Source organism: Panicum hallii, chromosome 1 (assembly GCF_002211085.1).
Source record: "Panicum hallii strain FIL2 chromosome 1, PHallii_v3.1, whole genome shotgun sequence".
NCBI lineage: Eukaryota > Viridiplantae > Streptophyta > Magnoliopsida > Poales > Poaceae > Panicum > Panicum hallii.
Window position 1 is genome coordinate 47,866,024 of NC_038042.1, and position 20,100 is coordinate 47,886,123.

Consider the following 20,100-nt stretch of genomic DNA (forward strand, 5'->3'; position numbering starts at 1 on the left):
AGCCAGGAGCCTCATCAACACTGAGCAGGCCAGTAAAGCCCAACCAGCACAGTAAGCTATTCTAGGCTGTCTCCAACGGCGCCCTCTAAACCGTTCTCTACCCTATATATAGAGAAGATTTCGTTCTCTATTGCTCCAGCAGCGTTCTCTAAACGGTCCTTTAAAATAGAGAACGCTACATGTTTCCTCTATATATAGAGATTCTCTCTCCTCTTCTCTATTTTTTCTTTACGTTTTAAACACTGAATTAAATAAAAATAAAATATGTCCATAGCATTTGAGGTATGATAAATACGTACGTACAAAAATTTGGAACAAAATACGTTTCTAATATAGCGTTTAATGTATAGAGAACGAGATTTAAAGAACGTTGTTGGAGAGAAATGAGATATAGAGGAGAGAATTTTGTAGAGAATTCTGTAAGAGAAGAATATAGAGAACGACGGTTGGATATAGCCTAACCAGACCAGCACCTTCGTCCCCATCCCCAAATGCTGGATCCAGGTTGTCCTCGTAGAATCCAATTCAGCCGTCGCTCGCTAGAGCTGCTGTTGGCAGGCGATGGGCCCGCGCTACACTTTTGGACGCCTCCCTCCCACCTTAGGGTGCGTGTGTACCTTCATTTCCTATTCCCCCTTAGTTTTCTATTTTGGCTTTACTTCTTCATATGTGGGTATCTGTATGGGTATATCATTAGTACATGAAATGTTTTATTCCATTTCTTTTTCTTTCCTTTCCTTTCATTTTCACGTATCTTCCTCATTTAATACGTGGGTAGCTAAAATCATTAGCTGTTTATAGCTAATCAAATTCATATATTTGAAAAGTTTGTCTAGAAAGAGTTATGCGTAAAGTTGTGCAGAATAAGTTGTGTATATAAACTTACAATCACGCTGATTACTTATACAAATTATTTATAAAAGATGTGTTAGAAAAATTATGCAGAGAAGTTTTTATTATAATTTTACTCGTAAATTTCTTGGCACTATTTTTATAAGAATTGTGATGAAAGATTATCAGTAAGAAGTTTTTCTGAAAATTTATTAGAAAAAGTTATGCGTAAGAGTTTTGTTCAAAACTTCTCTAACAACAATTTTACTAAAAAGATATTTAAAAAAGATATGACATAAAATTTATACACAAAAGTTAGGTAATGATTTTGTTATGGTCAGCCGTGCGTTTCAAAATTTAAAGACTTTGTAATTCTTAAAATAATCAAATAAGAGTGTATGTCAAATACATAAAAATAAATACCAAAGTTTTTTAAAAAAGATAAACAAATAAATATATTTTCATACTTTTATGGGACTATTTTCATAGGTATTGGGAAGAAAAAGACCTAAACAATTACTGATGTAAAATCTAATCCATATTAACTAAATGTTTAGACTAAAAATGGGAAAAGAACAGCCTATATAAAAAACAATATTAGAAAAGGGAACACTAGCGACCAAAGGAGGACTAAAGTATAGCATAATCCCTACTTTCAGTATCTTGCTCTTAATTTCACAATTATTCCAAATTGGGGTATACTAATAAGGACTAATCAGCTTAGAGTATGCGTAGAAGCATCATCAAAATAAGGGTAAGTACATTGCTACACGTCAGTAGTCTTATAGGTCGTCTTATGCAAGCCCACGTAGAATTTTTGAATAGGTGGCGGAGAGAGAGGAAGGAAAGAGAATAAGGTGGTTGTTTTGCGAGACAACCGTCTCATAGGCCAAAATTTAGGACTATGTGATCACTTTTTCACCATTGTACGAGTTGAGACAACTTATAACACAATCCATTATATGTATTATCTGTTACATCGTTTTAAGATGACGTGGCAATGCATAAGATCATCTATTAGACCAGACCAATGTACTTGCCCTAAAGATATGCAACGAAACTATGTTTATACATAAATATTTCCTTTTATCAAATTCATATTTTGCGGAATAAAATATGATGATAAAAAGTGATCTGTTAAATTGGGCTATTTGGACAAAGCAATGATAATGAAACATCAAAACAAAATCACTGACAAAAAAATTTAATTTCAAGTTAAAAAACCCCAAATATTTGCGTCGAAAAAACTAGCTACCTATACTTATTTGCATGGGCTACCTTGCTTGTTCTATTCTACTACATCAAGAATCTCCGCGGCTAGCAGTGTTAACCCCGACCCGACGACTGTACCGCAGGCAAATTGAACTTGCAGGTGCGCTGTATCGCTCTGTTTTCTTCCTGCTCCATCCAGACGTGGAAACGTCCGCCCCACCCGGCGGGCCGGGAGTGCGCGCGCGCGCCTCCGCGGCCGGCCAACGTCCACGCGCACGGCTAAGGCGATCGTCACGGGCTGCCTCCGCCCCAACGGCACGCGACCGCACTGGCGAGTTGTCCGCGGCCGCGGCGCACGGGGGCGGCGGGCTGCAGGATCGAGCGCCCCCGCCCCACGACGTTCTACCTGCTCGACTGTGTTCCCGGAAGAAAATTTCTCTGGAGTCCTCTCACACTGAGCATGCACACGCTTACGCCTCGATCGATGGAAACTGTCGTGTACAGCCGTACAGGCAGCACGACGAGGCACAGTATCAAAGCACGGAGATAAAACGGAACAGGACGCCTGAGAATGGGCAGCCTCGGCTAAACACCTGAACCTGACGCAGGCGCCCGTGCTGATGGGCACATAGGTAGCTAGGCAGAAGTAGAGCGCGCGGCACCCACACAGTGAGCCACACGGAAGCAGCAGTACACCCGACGCCGTCCGACCTCGCGAGCCTACGACGACGCAAGGTCTGCGAGCCAGTAGATAGACCTAGCTAGTTCCCGCCGCCGACCTCGCGAGCCGCACCCGCCGGCCTAGCCCTCGCATCGGCCGGCGGCGGGGCAGTGGCCGCGGCCGCCGCCGGGGCCATCCAGGGGCCGGCGTCGCAGCACTCGGGCCTGCCGTCGCAGCAGTCGATGCGGCAGCAGGGGGTCGGCAGGATCTGGCCCTCCGCCGCGCCAACCACCAGGAGCGCCACCACCACCACGAGGGCCTCCCCTACGATCTTGGTCCTGGAGACTGAGCCCGTCGCCATGCCGACGTGTCCGGCGCGCGCCGCGCGGCCTGCTTCAATCCCGATCGTGCGGTGCGCGAGCAGGGGGCGCTTCTCGCTGTGGACGCGTTCTCGCCGGGTGCTCGGCTCCGTTCCCTGGGGCCTCCTATTTGTAGGCTGTGGAGCACGGGTCCACCACCTGTGCCGCAGGCCAAAATGACCTGATCTTCGGATCCCGGTGATTTTAGTGACCGCCTATGGAATCGCCGCTGAGTTAGAATGGACGAGGGCAACGGGGAGACAGATCATCATCCAGGCCAGCAAATGGAACGTATCATCATCCATCATCAATCAAGCCAGTAATCCGTGGGTCGGCAGCTGCTGTCTCTCTCTTGGCGAGTAAAATTTAAAGTTGCCATTTCCATCATAAAAAAAATAAATAAATCAAATGCTGCCATGTCTCTCTTGTTGGCTCGTGGCATCTGGAATTAGCAGCTGCCGTGCCTGTTTTAACTCGTAATACCTGGAATTACGAGTTGCCATTCCGAGAAATTCGCTGCCATAAACTTAAATCGATCTGCCACAAGATATGATGCACACCTGGTTCGGTAGAAGACCCCAGTGTAGATGTCTGGCTGGAGGAATCACCTAGCCGTCGCCAAAACTTTGCTCTAGCAACCTGCATGTTCCTCTGAGCCACGCTTGTTTGTCAGCACAAGGACGGTCGACAATAGCAAGGCTCAGGACGATTCTTTTTTTCTTCTGGGAAATGCGAGAAAAAAGAAGCCTAACCGTCTCGCTGGGTAGCACACATGGGCTTGTCCCGCTCCTTGCTGCAAGCCTGCAAGGAGCCCTGCATCTGGCTCTGGTGTACCATTCACGATGATGGGGATGGCTAACTGCCGTCTGGGTCCTTGAGCAGTTCACACAGAAGCATGACTCGCTCACAGTTCCCTGAAACATGCGTCTGGTGGTACAGGTTGCCAACAATTGCGTGGTAAAAATTTTGACCAGGAAGTCTTTGGCGTCTGGTGGTACAGGTTGCCAACAGTGGCACGGTGAAAATTTTGAGCAGTTAGTCTTCAGGATACCATGGTTCACGAGTTCCAGGAAGACCAATGAGTTACATTATTTCGTGAAGCTTGTGCCAGCAAACAAACAAAAACATTCAGATGCATGCTACTCGTGTCACACCAAGAACAAATATTCAGAATGCGTTTCATTGATAGGCTTTGTAACCGCTACATCAGAGAGAACTTGAGACGGACATTTCCAGTTGTGCAAAACATTTGGAAAAATTCTACCTCGCCCTCTACTGCTGCAGTGTCCAAGGGGAAAACCTAATACAGAGTTCAACGCGGATAAACATGAGGCCCGGCAGAGCCTCACATTTGAACAGACTTGAGTACTCGACATTGACAACACTCCGGGGATTACCAGACAAACTAACCCTGCCTTTCCTGCTTACCAGTGTTAACTTCCTTTTTTTTTCATTATATATGATGAATCAGGTGCGGCAGGAACCAAGATGCAGACGCTGGGTTTCTGATCCACTCTCGGCCCTGCCGCTGTGTGGTAGAGATCAGTGCCCGCCGGCCATGACGGTGGCGTTGGACGTTCCTCTCGTCTTGGGGAGCAGGACCATCGCCAGGACCGCGCAGATCAGGGCGAAGGCGGCGCCGATGCCGAAGGCCGGGGTGTTGCCCTTGTTGAACACGCCGTCGATCGGGCCGGCGGTGAGCGCGATCACCAGCTGAATCAACGAGGAGCAACACAGGATCAGCAATCTTCTATTCCAGTTGCTTGAAGACATGTCGCTGATAAAGAACGAACGAATTGTCACCTGTGGAAGGACGATGGCGATGTTGAGGACGCCAATGGTGAGACCTTGGCCTCCGCCCTCCTCGGTGGCAACCTCAGACGCCACGGCCCATGGGACACTGAACAGCACCTGCAAGCACGCAACAATTGGATAAGCAAGCAGCACGAAAGAATTCGGAAGGAACAGCGAATCCAAAACGCGCGCCAACTTACCGCCTGCGGGATGCCGATGAGGGCGAAGACGGCGAGCGCGATGCCCCTGAACGTCGGGTCGGGGCCGATGAGGCCGGCGGTGAGGGAGGGCTTGTAGCCCTTCATGGAGATCATGCCGAGGACGACCATGACGGTCATGAAGGCGAACACCATGAGGTTGCTGATGGACCAGACGACCCGGGACGTGAGCTTCCGGCACAGCTTGGGGATGAGGAAGGAGGTGACGCCGAGCGCGATGGAGCAGAAGAGGAGGCCGACGGCGCCCTCACGGACGCCGGCGTTGAAGGCGTCCGCCTTGCTGCCCAAGCCCTGCGGCTCGCCGTGGTAGATCTCCCGGCCCATCCAGTCGGTGTTGTACTGGAAGAAGGGGAACCACGAGAGCTGCGAGCCGATCCGTATCGAGAGCCATGTCAGTGTCAAAGATTCCGCGAGCGAAAGAAAGATGAACGTACGGGTGGATGGTTGGATGGGTGTGCGTGCGTACCCAGGTGACGGCCGTGACTGCGAGCACCTTGAACATGGCAGGGGGAAGATTCTTGAGGCACTTGAAGAGGTCGACGAACGCGGAGCACGCGCCGCCGGAGGAGGCTTCGACGTCGTCCTTGCCAAGTTGCTCTTCGCCGGCGAGGGCCAAGGTGACCGACATGCTGATGATAATGAGGATCTGATCGAAAAATGAGAACACGAAATTAGAACAAGATCTAAGCGACACGAGGACGAAGCAACGATCGTCGTGCTCCGAGGCCGGAGAACGCGGTATTCAGGACTCACCACAGCAGTCAAGAAGGCGCCCTTGAGATTTGCGCAGGCGTCGCAGCACGCGGCGGTCTTGAGCCATGGGAGCCACCTGATCGGTCAAGCAGCGCCAAGAACAACACATCAGCCGACGACCGAATCAAATGCTTCATCAGGGAAAAAAAAAAAAGAACGAATGTTTTTTTTTTTAGTAGATGAAGAATCAGGCGACGTACTCGTGCCATTTCGCGTTGGCGCCGGACAAGTAGCCGAGGACGCTGCCAAGAGCCATCCACAGGGAGAAGATCGCCTGGCCAACGTTGGGGCCGTGCTGTCCGGCTGCAGGAAACAACAGTTGCGACATCAGCATCACTACTAAAATTTCACTTCCGAGCTCATGCGAGTGTGATCAAGTTCAATCATCTGAACACGATCGAAGGAAAACATTATTTACTCACCGGAAAGGTCAGCCATCATCGCGCGAGCAGGTCCCTAAAATGACACAACAGATTCACAAAAAAAAAGGTTCGTTCTCATGTCTGTAAAATTCAGAACGATTTGCGTACGTGCCGGACAGATTTATTAGAAGACGCCTACCTGGACGGTGTTGTTGGCGAAGTCGAGGAACCAGAAGCCCACGATGTAGACGGCGGCGGCGGACCACCGGGAGCCGGTGAACGTGCTGCAGTTCTCCTTGGTGTCGCCGAGGTGGCGCCCGATGTCCGCCGAGAAGCCGATCATCAGCACCTGGCCGGAGCACCAACAACATCTCAGTCAGTAACAAAATCCGACGAGATCGCTATCTACTGCCGGTAGAAAGCCAAGAAAGAAATGGCCATGGAAAGCCTGGCGCGATGTACGTGCGCTTACAGAGAGGCAGATGATGATGCATCCGGCGAGGATGAATGGCCGCCGCCGGCCGATCTTCGCCGTGCACCGGTCGCTGTAGTAGCCGACGATGGGTTGCACCTGCCAACAGAATCAGTGGGCGCATCAATCCCGGGATCGGGGTAAGAGCAGGAAGGTAACTGGACGTACGAAAAACGGATCTCCTGGTAATTTGTTGGTTCTACTTTCTATATTTATCTTATCTTATCCTTCCGAAATATCCTCCGGTAAAAGTAAACCCAGTCATGCTAGACCATTAAGACGGAAATAAATCGCAGGCGAGTCGTTTCATGCGTGCGCGAAGATTTTGGAGAAGTTTAAGGGGAGATGAAATCTTCATCTTCATCCGAAGAAAAGGTACGGTAAAAAAAATAAAAGAAAATGCACTTACCACAAATCCGGCGATAGGCCCGCAGATCCATGTCAGGGAGACGTAGCTGTGCGAGATCCCAAGAGTCTGCAGGGCGCGGCAAGGATCGATGAGGCAATGCGAATTCAGAGAACGAGAATCCAATGGACCAAAGAAAATGGAGTACTACGCGCCGGGAGGGCGAAGGGTAGGAGATGATGTGTCTCACCTGAGAGTATGGCGAGAGGAGGGAGAGCTGGAGCGCCCAGCCGTACTGGATGCCGCCGGAGACCATGCATGCGAGGAAGAGCCGGACGATGCCCATCGGCGGCTTCCTGGTCGCATTGCCGTCACCCTTCTCGCCGGCGACGGCGCGGCCGCCCTCGAGGTTCATGGTGGCCCAGTCAAGGCGCTTGCCTGCGGCCTCCTTGCCGTCACCCTCCATGGCTGCCGCGGCGCGAGGAGGAGGAGGAGGTGGAGGAACGAGCACGCTGCGCGCGGATTGGTCGCAGGGAAAAAAGGGAGAGAGGGCGGAGAGCGATAGGGACAGGCGGATGATCACGGATGAGGTTGGACGGGAGGGCCGGGCGCGGGGGGGTTTTAAAGGCCGGGGGGGGGGGGGGGGGGGGGGGGGGGTGCGGCGGCGGCAACAGGTGGTTTACCGCGGGTGGCCCACTGTCAGTGGGACGGAGGGACCGATGGTTTTATCCGTTTGGGAAGGTTATCCTGTCCTTAATGTATTTTTTGGTAGGGGACGTGGCCGGCGACGGGTGGTTTACTGCGGGTGGCCCACTGTCAGCGGGACGGAGGGGCCGATGGTTTTATCCGTTTGGGAAGGTTATCCCGTCCCTAATCTGTTTCTTGGTAAGGGGTCTTGCCGAGCTGGCAGGGATTTACGGGGGTTCAGGATATGGGTGGAGGAAAGAAGAGGGGTTATGTGTCAATGAGGTGGATTACTGTTACCTTGTTAGTTGCGATTTCACGTGCCAGCTGATCGTTAAGAATTGGTATTGGAATTTATTTCTCGTGCTCGTTTACGTATTCAAATGAAGTAGGCAGGATTTGATGTGAGTTTATTTGATCGTGTTTTATCGACGAATTTATTTCAGCAAGAACAGAATCGAAAGTCATGATGAAGGTTTGGATAGACTTGATACCGTTGAGATTCAGCGTGTATAATTTGATTTTATCTTATCTTCACAAATATTTTGATGGAATCCCTTTCCCCTAATGTCTACTATGAGAATGGGTAGTTGGGATCCGTAGCTGTACATTTGGGTTTATCTTATCTACAAACATGTTTCCGTTGGTGTCATATTGATATGTACAGTGACGGCAATATGGCCGGGTTGGCAAAGCTGGAAACAAACGGAACACAATCACTGTAAATTCGTTCATATTCAATAAATCATTTTGACACGGATGGAAACTGGTGAGCGGTTGGACAGTACAGACTGGACGCTGATAAAAATTTGTATGGTAAGTGTTAAATGATTAGCTTCCGGTAATATAGTTTTGACTACAAAAGCAAACTCCAGCAGTCCCTTTTTCCCCCCAATAAACTACCACTGTTGGGAAAAATATGTGTTCCAACAGTTCTTTAATACATGTCCATTTCTCAAATAATTATTGGTTGGTCATAATATTTCATCCCAACCCCTTCAAATAAAGGGCCCAATACGTTCTAATGTATTGGGATAATGTTACCGGTAAAAATGATATTAGGACATCCCAACAACATTTATTGGAGAACCGCTGGAGACGCTCTTATCATTGGCAAATTTGGGTCTTGTTAAACATCCCAATCAAATTGGAATATTCAAAAGAATGCCATGAGACAACGAAAACCATTTAAATTAATGACCAGAAAAAAGAACGGAACGTGACCTAGCTAGCTTTCCGGCATCGTTCCACGAGTTATGGACAGCGTAGTCCACTATCGTCTTCGCTTGGATGTATGCACGCGATTCCTGAACGGAAGAAATAAACGGATTTTTCAACGATGGCCATGATTTGACGGAGACCTGCTGCATTGGCGCTTCCAATCATGGCGGATCGCGGGCGGGCGTGCATGATCTGCTGGATTGAATACAGGCGCCTTCCGTTGGCTAGCTGCTTGGAAAATGAAGTGCGTGACAACGAACATCACTTGTAGATCGAACACTTTAGATCGTTTTCTACGTGTGAAAAGGCACTTATATAGAAATGCAAAGTTTGGAATTGCTAATGTAAAGTGACGTTTTCATATGCTGGAAAAAGAAACAAGGAGGATCTTATCGTGCGTGCTCGTTGGCTTGTTCGAGGACACCATGAGATGGGACGCATGCTTTACACCGCACATGCCCGTGAATGTGGTTAGCCACCGTGTCCATTGTCTTTCTTCCCAGCAATCACAGGCCACCGTGTCCATTGTCTTTCTTCCCAGCAATCACAGGCCACCGTGGTGCAGTAGTGTGGCACTTGGAAGGCGTACATCTTAACTGTTCGTGATTTGACCTCACCATCTCTTCGATAATTCGAGTGCTCGCTTGGATTGTGGCAGCGCCAGCCACGTCAATTCATGGGCGAGACGAATAAGTGGCGAGAAATTCGACTGCCCGCAACTTGCCCTGATGCCCTCGCGTGGGTGCAAAAAACAACTGGGTAAGGCCGCGAGGCATTGGCGTGCCAGCGATGGTCGTTGACTCCAAACACACACGGCGTTTTCCGTCAACGATCAAAAGATTGATCGTGCTATAGCAGGTGTTGATTCAAACGGCCCCTGAGTCTTCGCAGGGGTGCAGTGAAAGAATCTAAACTTCTCCTTGGAATTGGAATGGGATGTGTTGTATCAATATTTTAATATTTTCTTCATCCCAAATTATATGTCGTATTAACTTTTCTAGATATATATCTTTTTCTATGCATCTAGACATCCATCATAATATATAGTAAAAATTATATACTTAAGAAAGCGAACATATTTTTAATATTTTTTATATAAGCAAGTAGAAATATAGTGGGTTTTTTTTACTAGCGTTAGTTAGACGTCTCCCACAAGCAACAACATCGCTAGCTGACATCGGAATCCAACCAATATGGACGTGAGAGAGGATGAAAAGAGAGTAGAGAATATAGTGACCGTTTCATCGCTGGTCTCACTAGCAGCGGAGCATGGATTAAATTTAAAATATGGTGGTTAACAAATCTGAGCATGAATTATCCATCGAATCATAACAAAATAAGATAAATGGATATATGTACAGTGTATTTGTGAAAAATAAGATATGGCATTGGCTATACCTTGCCATGAAGATCCTCCGCCACTAGGTCTTGCTCAATAACCGAAGCTTCTTCTGGCAGGTGGGTGGGGAGGGGGGCGGGGGAGGGAGGCAGAATAAAAATATCTTACCCATGGATCCATGATATTAAGTGATATGTAACAGCGAGCGACGAGCTGTTACTGTTGGGGATGCTCTCACATGCACCGTTAAAATCCACCCAGATAATTTGTTAGCTGGCTAGCTGGAATTAATTAGGTTGGACCGACTAGCTGGAAATTAGCTTATCCCGTTTGGATCCATCTAGTTAAAATTAACTACTTACCAATTAGGTAGTGGATCCAAACAGATTCTGTTGGAGTTATGGGCTTGGCCCATTCATTCTAATCAATACATTCAAAGAATTTAAAGTCCACTATTAAATGCTAGGGAATCAATAACTTAATTCCGTACCGGGAATCGAGGAGGATCTCAACCGACTTAAAAGGTGGGTCTCGTGTATACTACTTGTGAAGCCGGTAAGAGGAGGATGGTGAACCACGCGCGCACGCTCGCCTCGCCTCGCTGTGGCCGTGGTGAGGTCGGACGGGCGGTGCGCGTGCACGGCCGGACGTGACGTGTAAGGAGACCTCTCTCTTCTCCCTCAGCTGCTTTTTGCCATTCCCATCGCTAGTGCTGCGCGCACAGCTCTAGCGAGAGTTCGTGGGACTGCACTGTGAACTTCTTCCTGCATCGATATAGTTCGGCTACTTCGAGCAAGGCCAGTCGAATAGCATGTCTATTCCAGCTGGTAACGGCGCAACCGGTGCCCCCGGCACTGGTCCCGCATTGGGATACTTACTAAACCTTTTGTGGTTTAACTCTTGGTTCATGCTTATTAGTAAGAATAATATGAACACATGCACATATCTTATTCACACATTATCACTCATTTATATCATGAAATTGCTAGTAATATTTGAAATTAAAATATACCGAAAATTGTCTAGTTGTCTAACAGATTCTAGCAGTGTAACCCTACCTGTATCCCCCCCTTTGTTTGAGCCCTGTTTCCCCATTCTTTCATCTGAATGCATTAGCTAAGCGCCTAAGCCTTACATTGTTCTTGGCAGTTGAGTAGTGTAGGGTATCACGGTGAATTTCCCCGCTACACGATATTTTTTGTGTTGCAGGATCGATATACCATGGCGAACGGAATAGTGCAACGAGCCAACAGCAATGGACAAGGAAGCCTCAATCTGATTTGACGATGGACAGCTCCGCAATACTAGTCGACAACATAAGCAAGCGACGCGCCTCACACACTCTCACAGCACGCAGCGGCCACACCACATGCTCCCCATCCATGTCTGCCCGAGCTAGAGGCCTAAAGCTAGGGGTTCGCCGCCGAAAGTAGCAGTAGAAAACGGAGCGCCTGTTCGCTCTCGCAGCTCGGCGCCGAGACGACAGACAGCGCCATCCGACGCGAGCGAGACCGAAACGGACGCCAAGCTACCACAGAACTGGAGCTAAAAGGGATAAGATAACGCGAAAGATCCGGCAGAAGCGCGTCGCGCACGCCGATCCCGGCTCGATACGCGTCCGCGCCCCGCGACGCCGAAGCTCCCGCGGCACCCCAGCTGCGTCGCCCGCCAGGAGCCAACCGAATCACAAGACTGGCCGATGTCGCAGGACGCCTGGACCGCGATTTGACCTCTGCTCTGAGAGGACAATGGACTCACAAGACACAGATCCATGCAAACGGCCATTAGAAACAAGCTAGTACTAACAAACCGGCTGAATAGCGGATTATACATGCCCATGCCATCACAAGCACACTGTAGGAGACAAGCACGGGAACAGACACAATCGCACAGGAGGGGGGGGGGGAGGGGGGGGGGGCGCCGAGACAAGGCTGCGGCACCAGCACCAGCCACGAGCATCAGCAGGTCAAATTGCCTTCATAGATATACCCAGATTATGATATAGCGGTCTCCTTTCAAGTTGGTTGACTTCATAAGGCATTAAACAGTTCCCTACGGTGAGTTCCAGCTAAGTCAAACAACCAAGAAAAAATCTCGCAAAAGGGTCACATAATTCCGCCCCTTCAGAGCCACAGTCCCCACCAACAGCTGACATGTCGATTCAGAACCAGCGCCGAGGGTTCAGTTCTCCTCGTCGTCATCCTCGCCATCCTCACCATCCAACTGCAAACCACGAGATGCCATCAAAGATGAAAAGCTTGGTCAACAAAACAAAGACAACAATCTCAAGACAGTATATGCTTCCAACCAAAGTATATACTAGTATTGGATGCTCATGTGAGTACTACTAATAGTGCAGGCAGCACTCGTTCAAGCATATACTGTCTTAAGGTTCTTCAATTCAGGAGCAAACAAGCGCCACGATGCGGTGCTGCTTATTTCATAAGAAACCAAAATGCAATCAATATAATGAGCTTACATCGTCATCATCTTCTTCGTCTCCTTCAAACTCATCTTCAACCTCCTGCAATTAGATAAATTAAGAACCAGATACATGGCTTAGGATGAATTTAACAGTGTAGCAGTGTAGTGACAAAAACACTGACATTGTTGAAGTATTTCAAAGGATTAGGCCACAGGTCTTCCTTGATGATCTCAGCCACCTGCATAATTTAAAGTCTCAGAAAAATCTCCCGCGCAAGGAATGAAAAATATGTAACTTCTGGTCTTCCAAAAATCAGCTAAACAATTAAAAAATACTCAGATAAACTAAACAACTAAAAAACAGAAAATAAAGAACACAAATATATTTCAGTTTGTTTGGTTTTTTCAGTTTTTACAAAAAGAAAAAGCTGGAAAATTAAACTCAGGACAGCCATAGTGAACAGCAAATACTGGACTGCTGAGTTGGACCAGTGACAATGTGAATGGCATTATCAAGACGAGTCGCATGAGTTTCTTACCTCATCTTGCACACCATCAGCAAGACTCTTGAGCTCTGTATCACCAAACCACGTGAAAAAACTGGAAGAAGAAAAAAATGTGACCTTTTGAGTTCCCATGTGACCAAAGGGCTTAATAATAAAATACAGATCAGAACAAGATTGCAAGTGTGCAACTTATATACAAGCTACTGTAGGGGTTTCTAGGCACAAACAAGACTGCAAGCATGCATGTTGATAAAAACAATTGCAAGCAGGCAACAATGTTCAGATTAAGAAACAAACATTTGATATAAATTTATGACATTCTTGACATGTGATTGTTTCCAGACATTATGAATCAAGGTTCTTGTGCCGCTTAGCAGCTTAGGAGACAACGCGTATCTAGGTCGGTCACCACAAGGGTACATGCATCCAGGTCGCCTAGGCATTGCCTAAGCGACAAGGCTACCTTAGTCACAGCACCTCATCTTACCGCCTTAAGAACATTAAACCCACTGCAAGTACAAATATCAGTGAGTGTTGGTAACAATTTAAAGAATACAACAAATGGAAGTACCTTTTATGAAAATCCTACTCGTAAAGTATATGTATGTTACTGCTCATCAAAATTGATTGTGCCTTGTCCAAAGGTCATACATTTCTATAGCAGAAGTATTTGAAAGCTAGTGACCTCAATAGGAATAGGTCTACAAAAAGGCAAACCACAAGTAACATAGCAAATAACAAGTGCAACAGGAACACATTGTACTCCAGCAGTTATTGAGCAATCACAAAGCCAACGATACTATGCTAATGCCTCCGCAACAAGGTGTAACACAAAACACAAACAGAAAACATATAATACATAACAAAATGGTGTGTGATTAGAAATCCTGCTAAGCAACAACACTTGAAAGGCATGCATTACAGACAATGACAATGTGACAACTTAATATAGAAGGCACCACTTAATTAAGTTAATTACACTATACCAACCATGGCATATATACATCAAATAAACAAGTATCAGGAGACTACAAACAAGAAAGACAGCATAAAGAACTTGACAGTCTAGTTAGAAAGGTAAATCAAAAGAACGCATTCATGCTAGTTGCATAGTTATGCAAAGGCAATAAAGCAATACAAACAACATACCTTTCCTCTACCAATGGTCGCTTGGACCCTTTCTTGTTAATACCATTTCCATTTGCAGGTCCCTTCACATATTATGGAAAAAAAAACATTAGATTTTCTCCATCTAAAACACAAGTATTGGGAGTACTTTGGGAATATAACAGTACCATTCCTTCCTTCCACTTAATCTGAGAAGCTTTTATTGTTGTTGTTCCATCATCAGCAAAGGAATAGGTCTTTGTAAGCTTTGTGTCTTCAAAGTACGGATTCTCGGAGAAGTTCTGCCAGTTCAATATTAAACAACTAAATACAAGAAGCCATGTGCAGTGTAAGCACTATACTTAACTGCAGGAAAAAAAATGGTACTTACAAGATGAATGGAGTATCCTGCCTTGACATCAGAATCATCCACATCAACAGAATCCAAGTACTTGAATATCTGCAACAAAAGATCATTAGAGAATTCTATGTTACATAGGTCCATCAAGAAGCACCAGGTATATTCAAAAGAACCCCTTTCACTTCCATTCAACATCCATAAGAATTTCAAGGACTTTAGAAATAAATTGATGGAATGAGGTAAAAAACCATACCTTCTGATCATCTTCAGTCAGAAGCTCGCTGAGTAGCGGATGACTCATAAACTGTAGAGCAATAGCACATAGCACAATAGATTACAATCGTATGTCCATAAACATGTCCAATAAAAACATATACTGTATAGCATCGTGTAACCTACGAACCGCTGTCAGCCAGAAGTCTGGGATTGTCTTGATAATGTCACCTCTCTTGAGATAGACAGGTCTGCGAATCTCACTGTACTTCTGCTCCACCTCCATAACTTTGTCACTTGCTTCCTCATTTACCTGTCAGCAATGAACAAAGGTACCATAAGAATGACAGTGTTATTTTTCTTTATGAGAATCAATAATAAATAGTTTAGGCTGGGAACCACAGATCTCTTTGACCTGTCTAAAAATGTGCTGTTTTTCAACAATTTGAGTCATATGTGGGAAGCAAGCCAACTCATACTGGGGCATGCAATCAACATATAAGAAATAGTAGCCACAATTTGTTACACGATTTGCGTTGTTATAATTTTGCTAATGAAGGAACCAGCACACCAATTTCAACACCATCTCGACATAAAAATCTCACATAGTTGTCACAGGAACATATCCCCTGGTGTGACTAATAGCGGCATGGTATATTAGTATCCTGTCAAGAAGACCGAAATGCTGTGACTAACCTAACCAGGTTTTGTAGCACTGATAAATATTCTGCAAATATCATAGTAGTGCATTAAGAAAAAGCAAGCTATCTCACGTATCACTCTATAGCACAAGCCTACTGTGCTCGGGCTGGAAACTACACTAGAAATTCCATCCTCTAATGGTATAATTTGAGCGCCACTAGCTAACCGTCACCGCTCAGTTGCCATAGAATTCTACCATACCACAACCGCTGCGATTCCTCCCAAATTCGACACAGCCCCACGCTCCTACACAAACCCCACTGCCAAATCCGATGGTTCCTACCACCCGCACCGACCACACAGCAGCAAGGGAAGCCCAAAAATAGTCGCGGGAGCGGAAGAACAGGCTTGCGGCTCACCTTCTCGAGCTCGTCCTGGATCTCCTGGAGCTTCTCGATGGAGAGCACGAGGGCGCCGTCGATCTGCTCGTTCTCCTCGCCGCCGCCGGCCTCGGTCTTGGCCTTCTTCCCCTTGTCCGCCGGCGCCGTCATCGCGAAGCCGCTGGCTTGCCTACACCTCCTCGCGTTAGGGTTTTAGCCTCGCTGTGTCGCCTGCCTGCGCGAGCCGGGAGAGGAGAGGGAGGGTGCGGGTGGGAGAGGGAGGCGGAGCTGGGGAGAAGGCCGCGATGCCCGCGCGAGCTATATTATAGAAGGCGGCGCTGAGATTCGCGCCGGGGAGTGTTGGGTCGGCTCGGGGTGGGCCGGGCCGTTGGATCCGTGCGGGACTGTCCACGCGCAGGGGGTTTTCTAAAACCCTAACCCTAAGGATCGGGTGCGCCGCGGTGTCTGCTTGTCTTGGTGAGTTCAGCCGCAGGATGCGTACGACGGTGTAGGAACAGGCCAATTGGACACTCAGATTTGGTTTTTTTACCTTGTCTATTAAGACTTTGTTACTGTCCACCTAAACATGGTCCTGCAAGAACAAAAATTCTATTAATATTCTACTAATTAATGAACAAGATGTTTACCTGGTCCACGTATCATGCACGCATGACTACTAGACGTAGCATTATCATTTCATTTTTTCCTCTTTTTTCCCATAACTTCTTTTTCATTCATTATATTTTGTTTTCCATCCACCTAGCGACGATACAAGACGACCTTTCCTTACCCATCACTTCATCGTGCTGCGCCACCATCGTCGATCTTCACCACCTCCGCAGGCGAAGACGACCTACACCTACACTGCGACACCCATTTCACGTTGCCTCCACCTCTACTACCACCTCTGATTGCATGTCATCACCGCTACCCTGGCCCACTATAATCCTATGGCATCCAACCAAAACAGTGCATGCCTAGTCTCGTCCCACTGCCTCTAGTTGCCACTGTCGCTTGCTACCATCATCTCTCTATCCTTGATTGTATTTCTTAAATTTTGACACCACCCAAATCCAAACCCTACCTCACTTGTCTCCTTTGATTCCAACCTTCGGCATGTATCCCGACCGCATCACGACAAAGTTGTACTTATCGAGCACACAAGTATGGTAGGGATTTCACACTTCCCTATGTGCGGAGTATAGTTATAAATAAGTAAATATTCAATACAACGTAGGACTCTCGCTATCCTAACCACTAAGTTGTTGATCTACTTAGCGTGGTGTGCAAGTTCATGAGCAAGAAAGTTTTGCTCTTTGGTCCTTTTAAACATCTTCACGTGGCCCACATAATATCATTCAGTGTATCCTTGCAATATGGACTTTATGTGGAGTATATATAACTCTATATACACATTGTGAAAATAAAAGCAAAATATGGAATGTTATGGAAATGATGCTCGCAAATGGCTAGTATTTTTTCTCTCTCGGTGGACTAGTATCCTCTTGTGAGTTAATAAAAAATCGGTTCAGTCAACATTTTAGCTACAGTGGCATAACTTCTTTGTAGGCGAAATGGGCTGGAAAATAAGGAGAAAGGAAGATCACGCGTAAAATGGGCCACACTGATGATGGGGCACATGAAGATGCTTAGCAAAGATGTGTATCTAGGTTTTTTTTTGAGCTTGGTACCACTGGCTATAAGAAATCTAGGGTCTAAAGCTGGAGATACATCGAGAGCATTTTGATGAATCATTTTATTTATGAATTAGTTAATCATAGGTATTTAAATTATTTTAATTTACTGTACAAACTACATACCTAGCCTTCATCTTGGAGCTGAGGTTGGCATGTACCAAACATGCCATATATAGAAATCTCAAGAATTAGTGAAGATGTTTCTCCAGGAGTGCAATGTGTTATTTAGGAATAATGGAGTAAATGAATATGAAGCACCTAGATTTTGTACTATCTTTGTCATCTATTAGCAAAACTGAAACACATATTATCTTGTACTCCCTCTATTCTGAAATATAAGACATCTAAATATTCAAAATATATTCTAAAATATAAGGTATTCTAGGCATATTTGAGCCATTGTTCATTTAGTCCTCCTTGGATTTAGCGGAATTAGTTAGGCTGATTGAAAGATTAGTTGAAGTGGGCTCCTTCTTATCTAATTGCCATTAAAACAGCCAACCAACACAACTCCTCACGTTTTAACTCAATGTACATGCATTTTTTGTCGGTCCATCTAATATGTCCTGAAATCTACATAATGCCTTGTAGTATTTCATAATAAATGGAGTAACGTTATATTATTCTATTTTTGCATGATTAAGTTCGCGCATAATATGTGCTACGTCATTAATTATTATAATAAATTAATATATCCCACCTACCTTGCGGTTACCTCCAAGGCTCTAAGTCGATGTATATGTGTGTTTTATTTCCTCCAATCTTGCAAGTTGCTTGGGTTGGGTGGGAAGCTGGCTGCATTACTAGCTTACCAAGCCCATGCACGAGCTGGGCCCAAACGAAGCATACTCAAGAAGAGGATGTACCATGTGTTCGCAACTTTGCATCTTTGAGCTTGACCCCGCTTAGAGAGTCTAGTCAGGTGAAGTTTGGATGTTAGATTATGGTGGTTCAGTGACATAAAGTAAAAAATATATAATTCATTGTTTAATTTAGTAAAAAATTAAAATTTGGGCATTGAAATATTTGTCTGTAGAACAATTATCATTTCAAATTTCAATTTGGATTCTCCACATTTGGTGTTCCCAACGTACTAAGACACACGGTATTTGTCGGTGTTAACTAGGAAATTTACTTTAGACCATATTTTATCAATAATTGGTGCAGTTGAACTAGATTGTGGAAAGGAAATTGCTATGCAGAAGATCCAACTATTTGACAGAGCTGCAACTAGGTTTGAACATCCATTTTGTGCTTGATCTGTAGCATAGATGAGTTGTACAACTTGGTTCTATGTTAAGCAACATTTGGTATAATCAGTATTTGAACTGGATATGCTACATATATTCTTTCTGCACCATATTTAAGACTTATTGTGTGCTTCTTATAGGTGAAGGATATATGACAAAAGAGTGTTGTTACGAGTAGTAGCAATGAAAAAATTCATACAACATGAAGACGAAAATCCCTCATCCTTCTCTTCCCCACCTCGTCTTCATCCTCCTCCTTCCCCGAACCACCATGTAACCTTGCTAGAGTGCACACTAGATGTTGGAGCCCAAAAATCAACTCTAGAATATAAAAAGGGAAACCTTCAATTAACTCACAAAAAGGATTTGCAAACCTCAAATCAATATGAGAATATTAAAACTATTTTAATAAAAAACTTCCAAATAGATTGAATGAACTTTCATATTGATTAAAATGACTTTCTTAATCGAGTTGCACTCTCAAACTGACTTTTGAAAGAACTTTGAATTGCCCTGGGGTATTATATTGGCTGGTCCAAATGTCTCATGCCAATTATAGATCCGCGTGGGACAAAGTGGTCTTTTCATGAATGTTTGAGGATATACATGCATAATAGAAATGTTACACTTGTTTCATGCATGGACTAAGGATATACATGCTTATTTCCACAATCATACTTATCACACTTTCGATACCTTAACTTACTTATCAGTCACCGAGATTACATAGTACAGAGTCATATTCTTTTAACACTATTTCAAAACCCATGCTTGTTCTCGGTATAACACACTTTCGAATATGCTCCAACTTAAACAAATGAAGGGATCGGATCACCCAAGTTTTGAACAAACTGACAGACAAGGGAATATTGCTTCCAGTGGCGCTTTTGCTCGTGACTGCTCTTTGGATCTTTGAACGGGGCTTGCCATGCACTGGGACCCACTAAATCCACAGCAAAAGGAGACAGGCCGGAACAAGCCAAGAATGATTTAAAGAAGAAAAGAGCATAAAGCAACAGGTCCAGCACAAGAAACAACTCGTATAAAGCACCACAGGGTGTGTTCTCTTGCGCAGTTTTTGCATCGAGAAGCGTGCTGATTTTCCGTCGCTTGAAACAGAAGCTTCCGAACCATACACATCACACGAAGCTGTGATGGACCATAAAGCATTGTGCTGGCTGTATACTAGCAGTAGTCTGGTTTTGGAGGGTTTCCTCTCCAATCCCCACAAAATATGAAACCCTTGGGCCTCCCAAGACCAGAATCTT

General features: G+C 45.7%; 2 protein-coding genes across 2 annotated transcripts; both read right to left on the reverse strand.

Moving 5' to 3' along the window:
* Positions 1-4,224: 4,224 nt before the first annotated feature.
* Positions 4,225-7,474, reverse strand: LOC112875051 (sucrose transport protein SUT5-like). Its single transcript, XM_025938736.1, has 11 exons — positions 7,259-7,474; positions 7,072-7,137; positions 6,663-6,761; positions 6,390-6,539; positions 6,251-6,284; positions 6,029-6,131; positions 5,829-5,904; positions 5,542-5,721; positions 5,058-5,438; positions 4,867-4,974; positions 4,225-4,776 (listed from the first exon to the last, which is right to left on the reverse strand). The coding sequence occupies exons 1-11, from the start codon at positions 7,472-7,474 to the stop codon at positions 4,606-4,608; spliced, it is 1,584 nt and encodes a 527-aa protein (XP_025794521.1). The 3' UTR covers positions 4,225-4,605.
* Positions 7,475-12,212: 4,738 nt separating this feature from the next.
* On the reverse strand, positions 12,213-16,175 carry LOC112878976 (NAP1-related protein 2-like). The gene is made up of 10 exons (XM_025943268.1): positions 15,925-16,175; positions 15,054-15,176; positions 14,904-14,954; positions 14,681-14,749; positions 14,478-14,591; positions 14,332-14,393; positions 13,216-13,276; positions 12,859-12,915; positions 12,732-12,776; positions 12,213-12,475 (listed from the first exon to the last, which is right to left on the reverse strand). The coding sequence occupies exons 1-10, from the start codon at positions 16,054-16,056 to the stop codon at positions 12,434-12,436; spliced, it is 756 nt and encodes a 251-aa protein (XP_025799053.1). The 5' UTR covers positions 16,057-16,175; the 3' UTR covers positions 12,213-12,433.
* Positions 16,176-20,100: the final 3,925 nt, after the last annotated feature.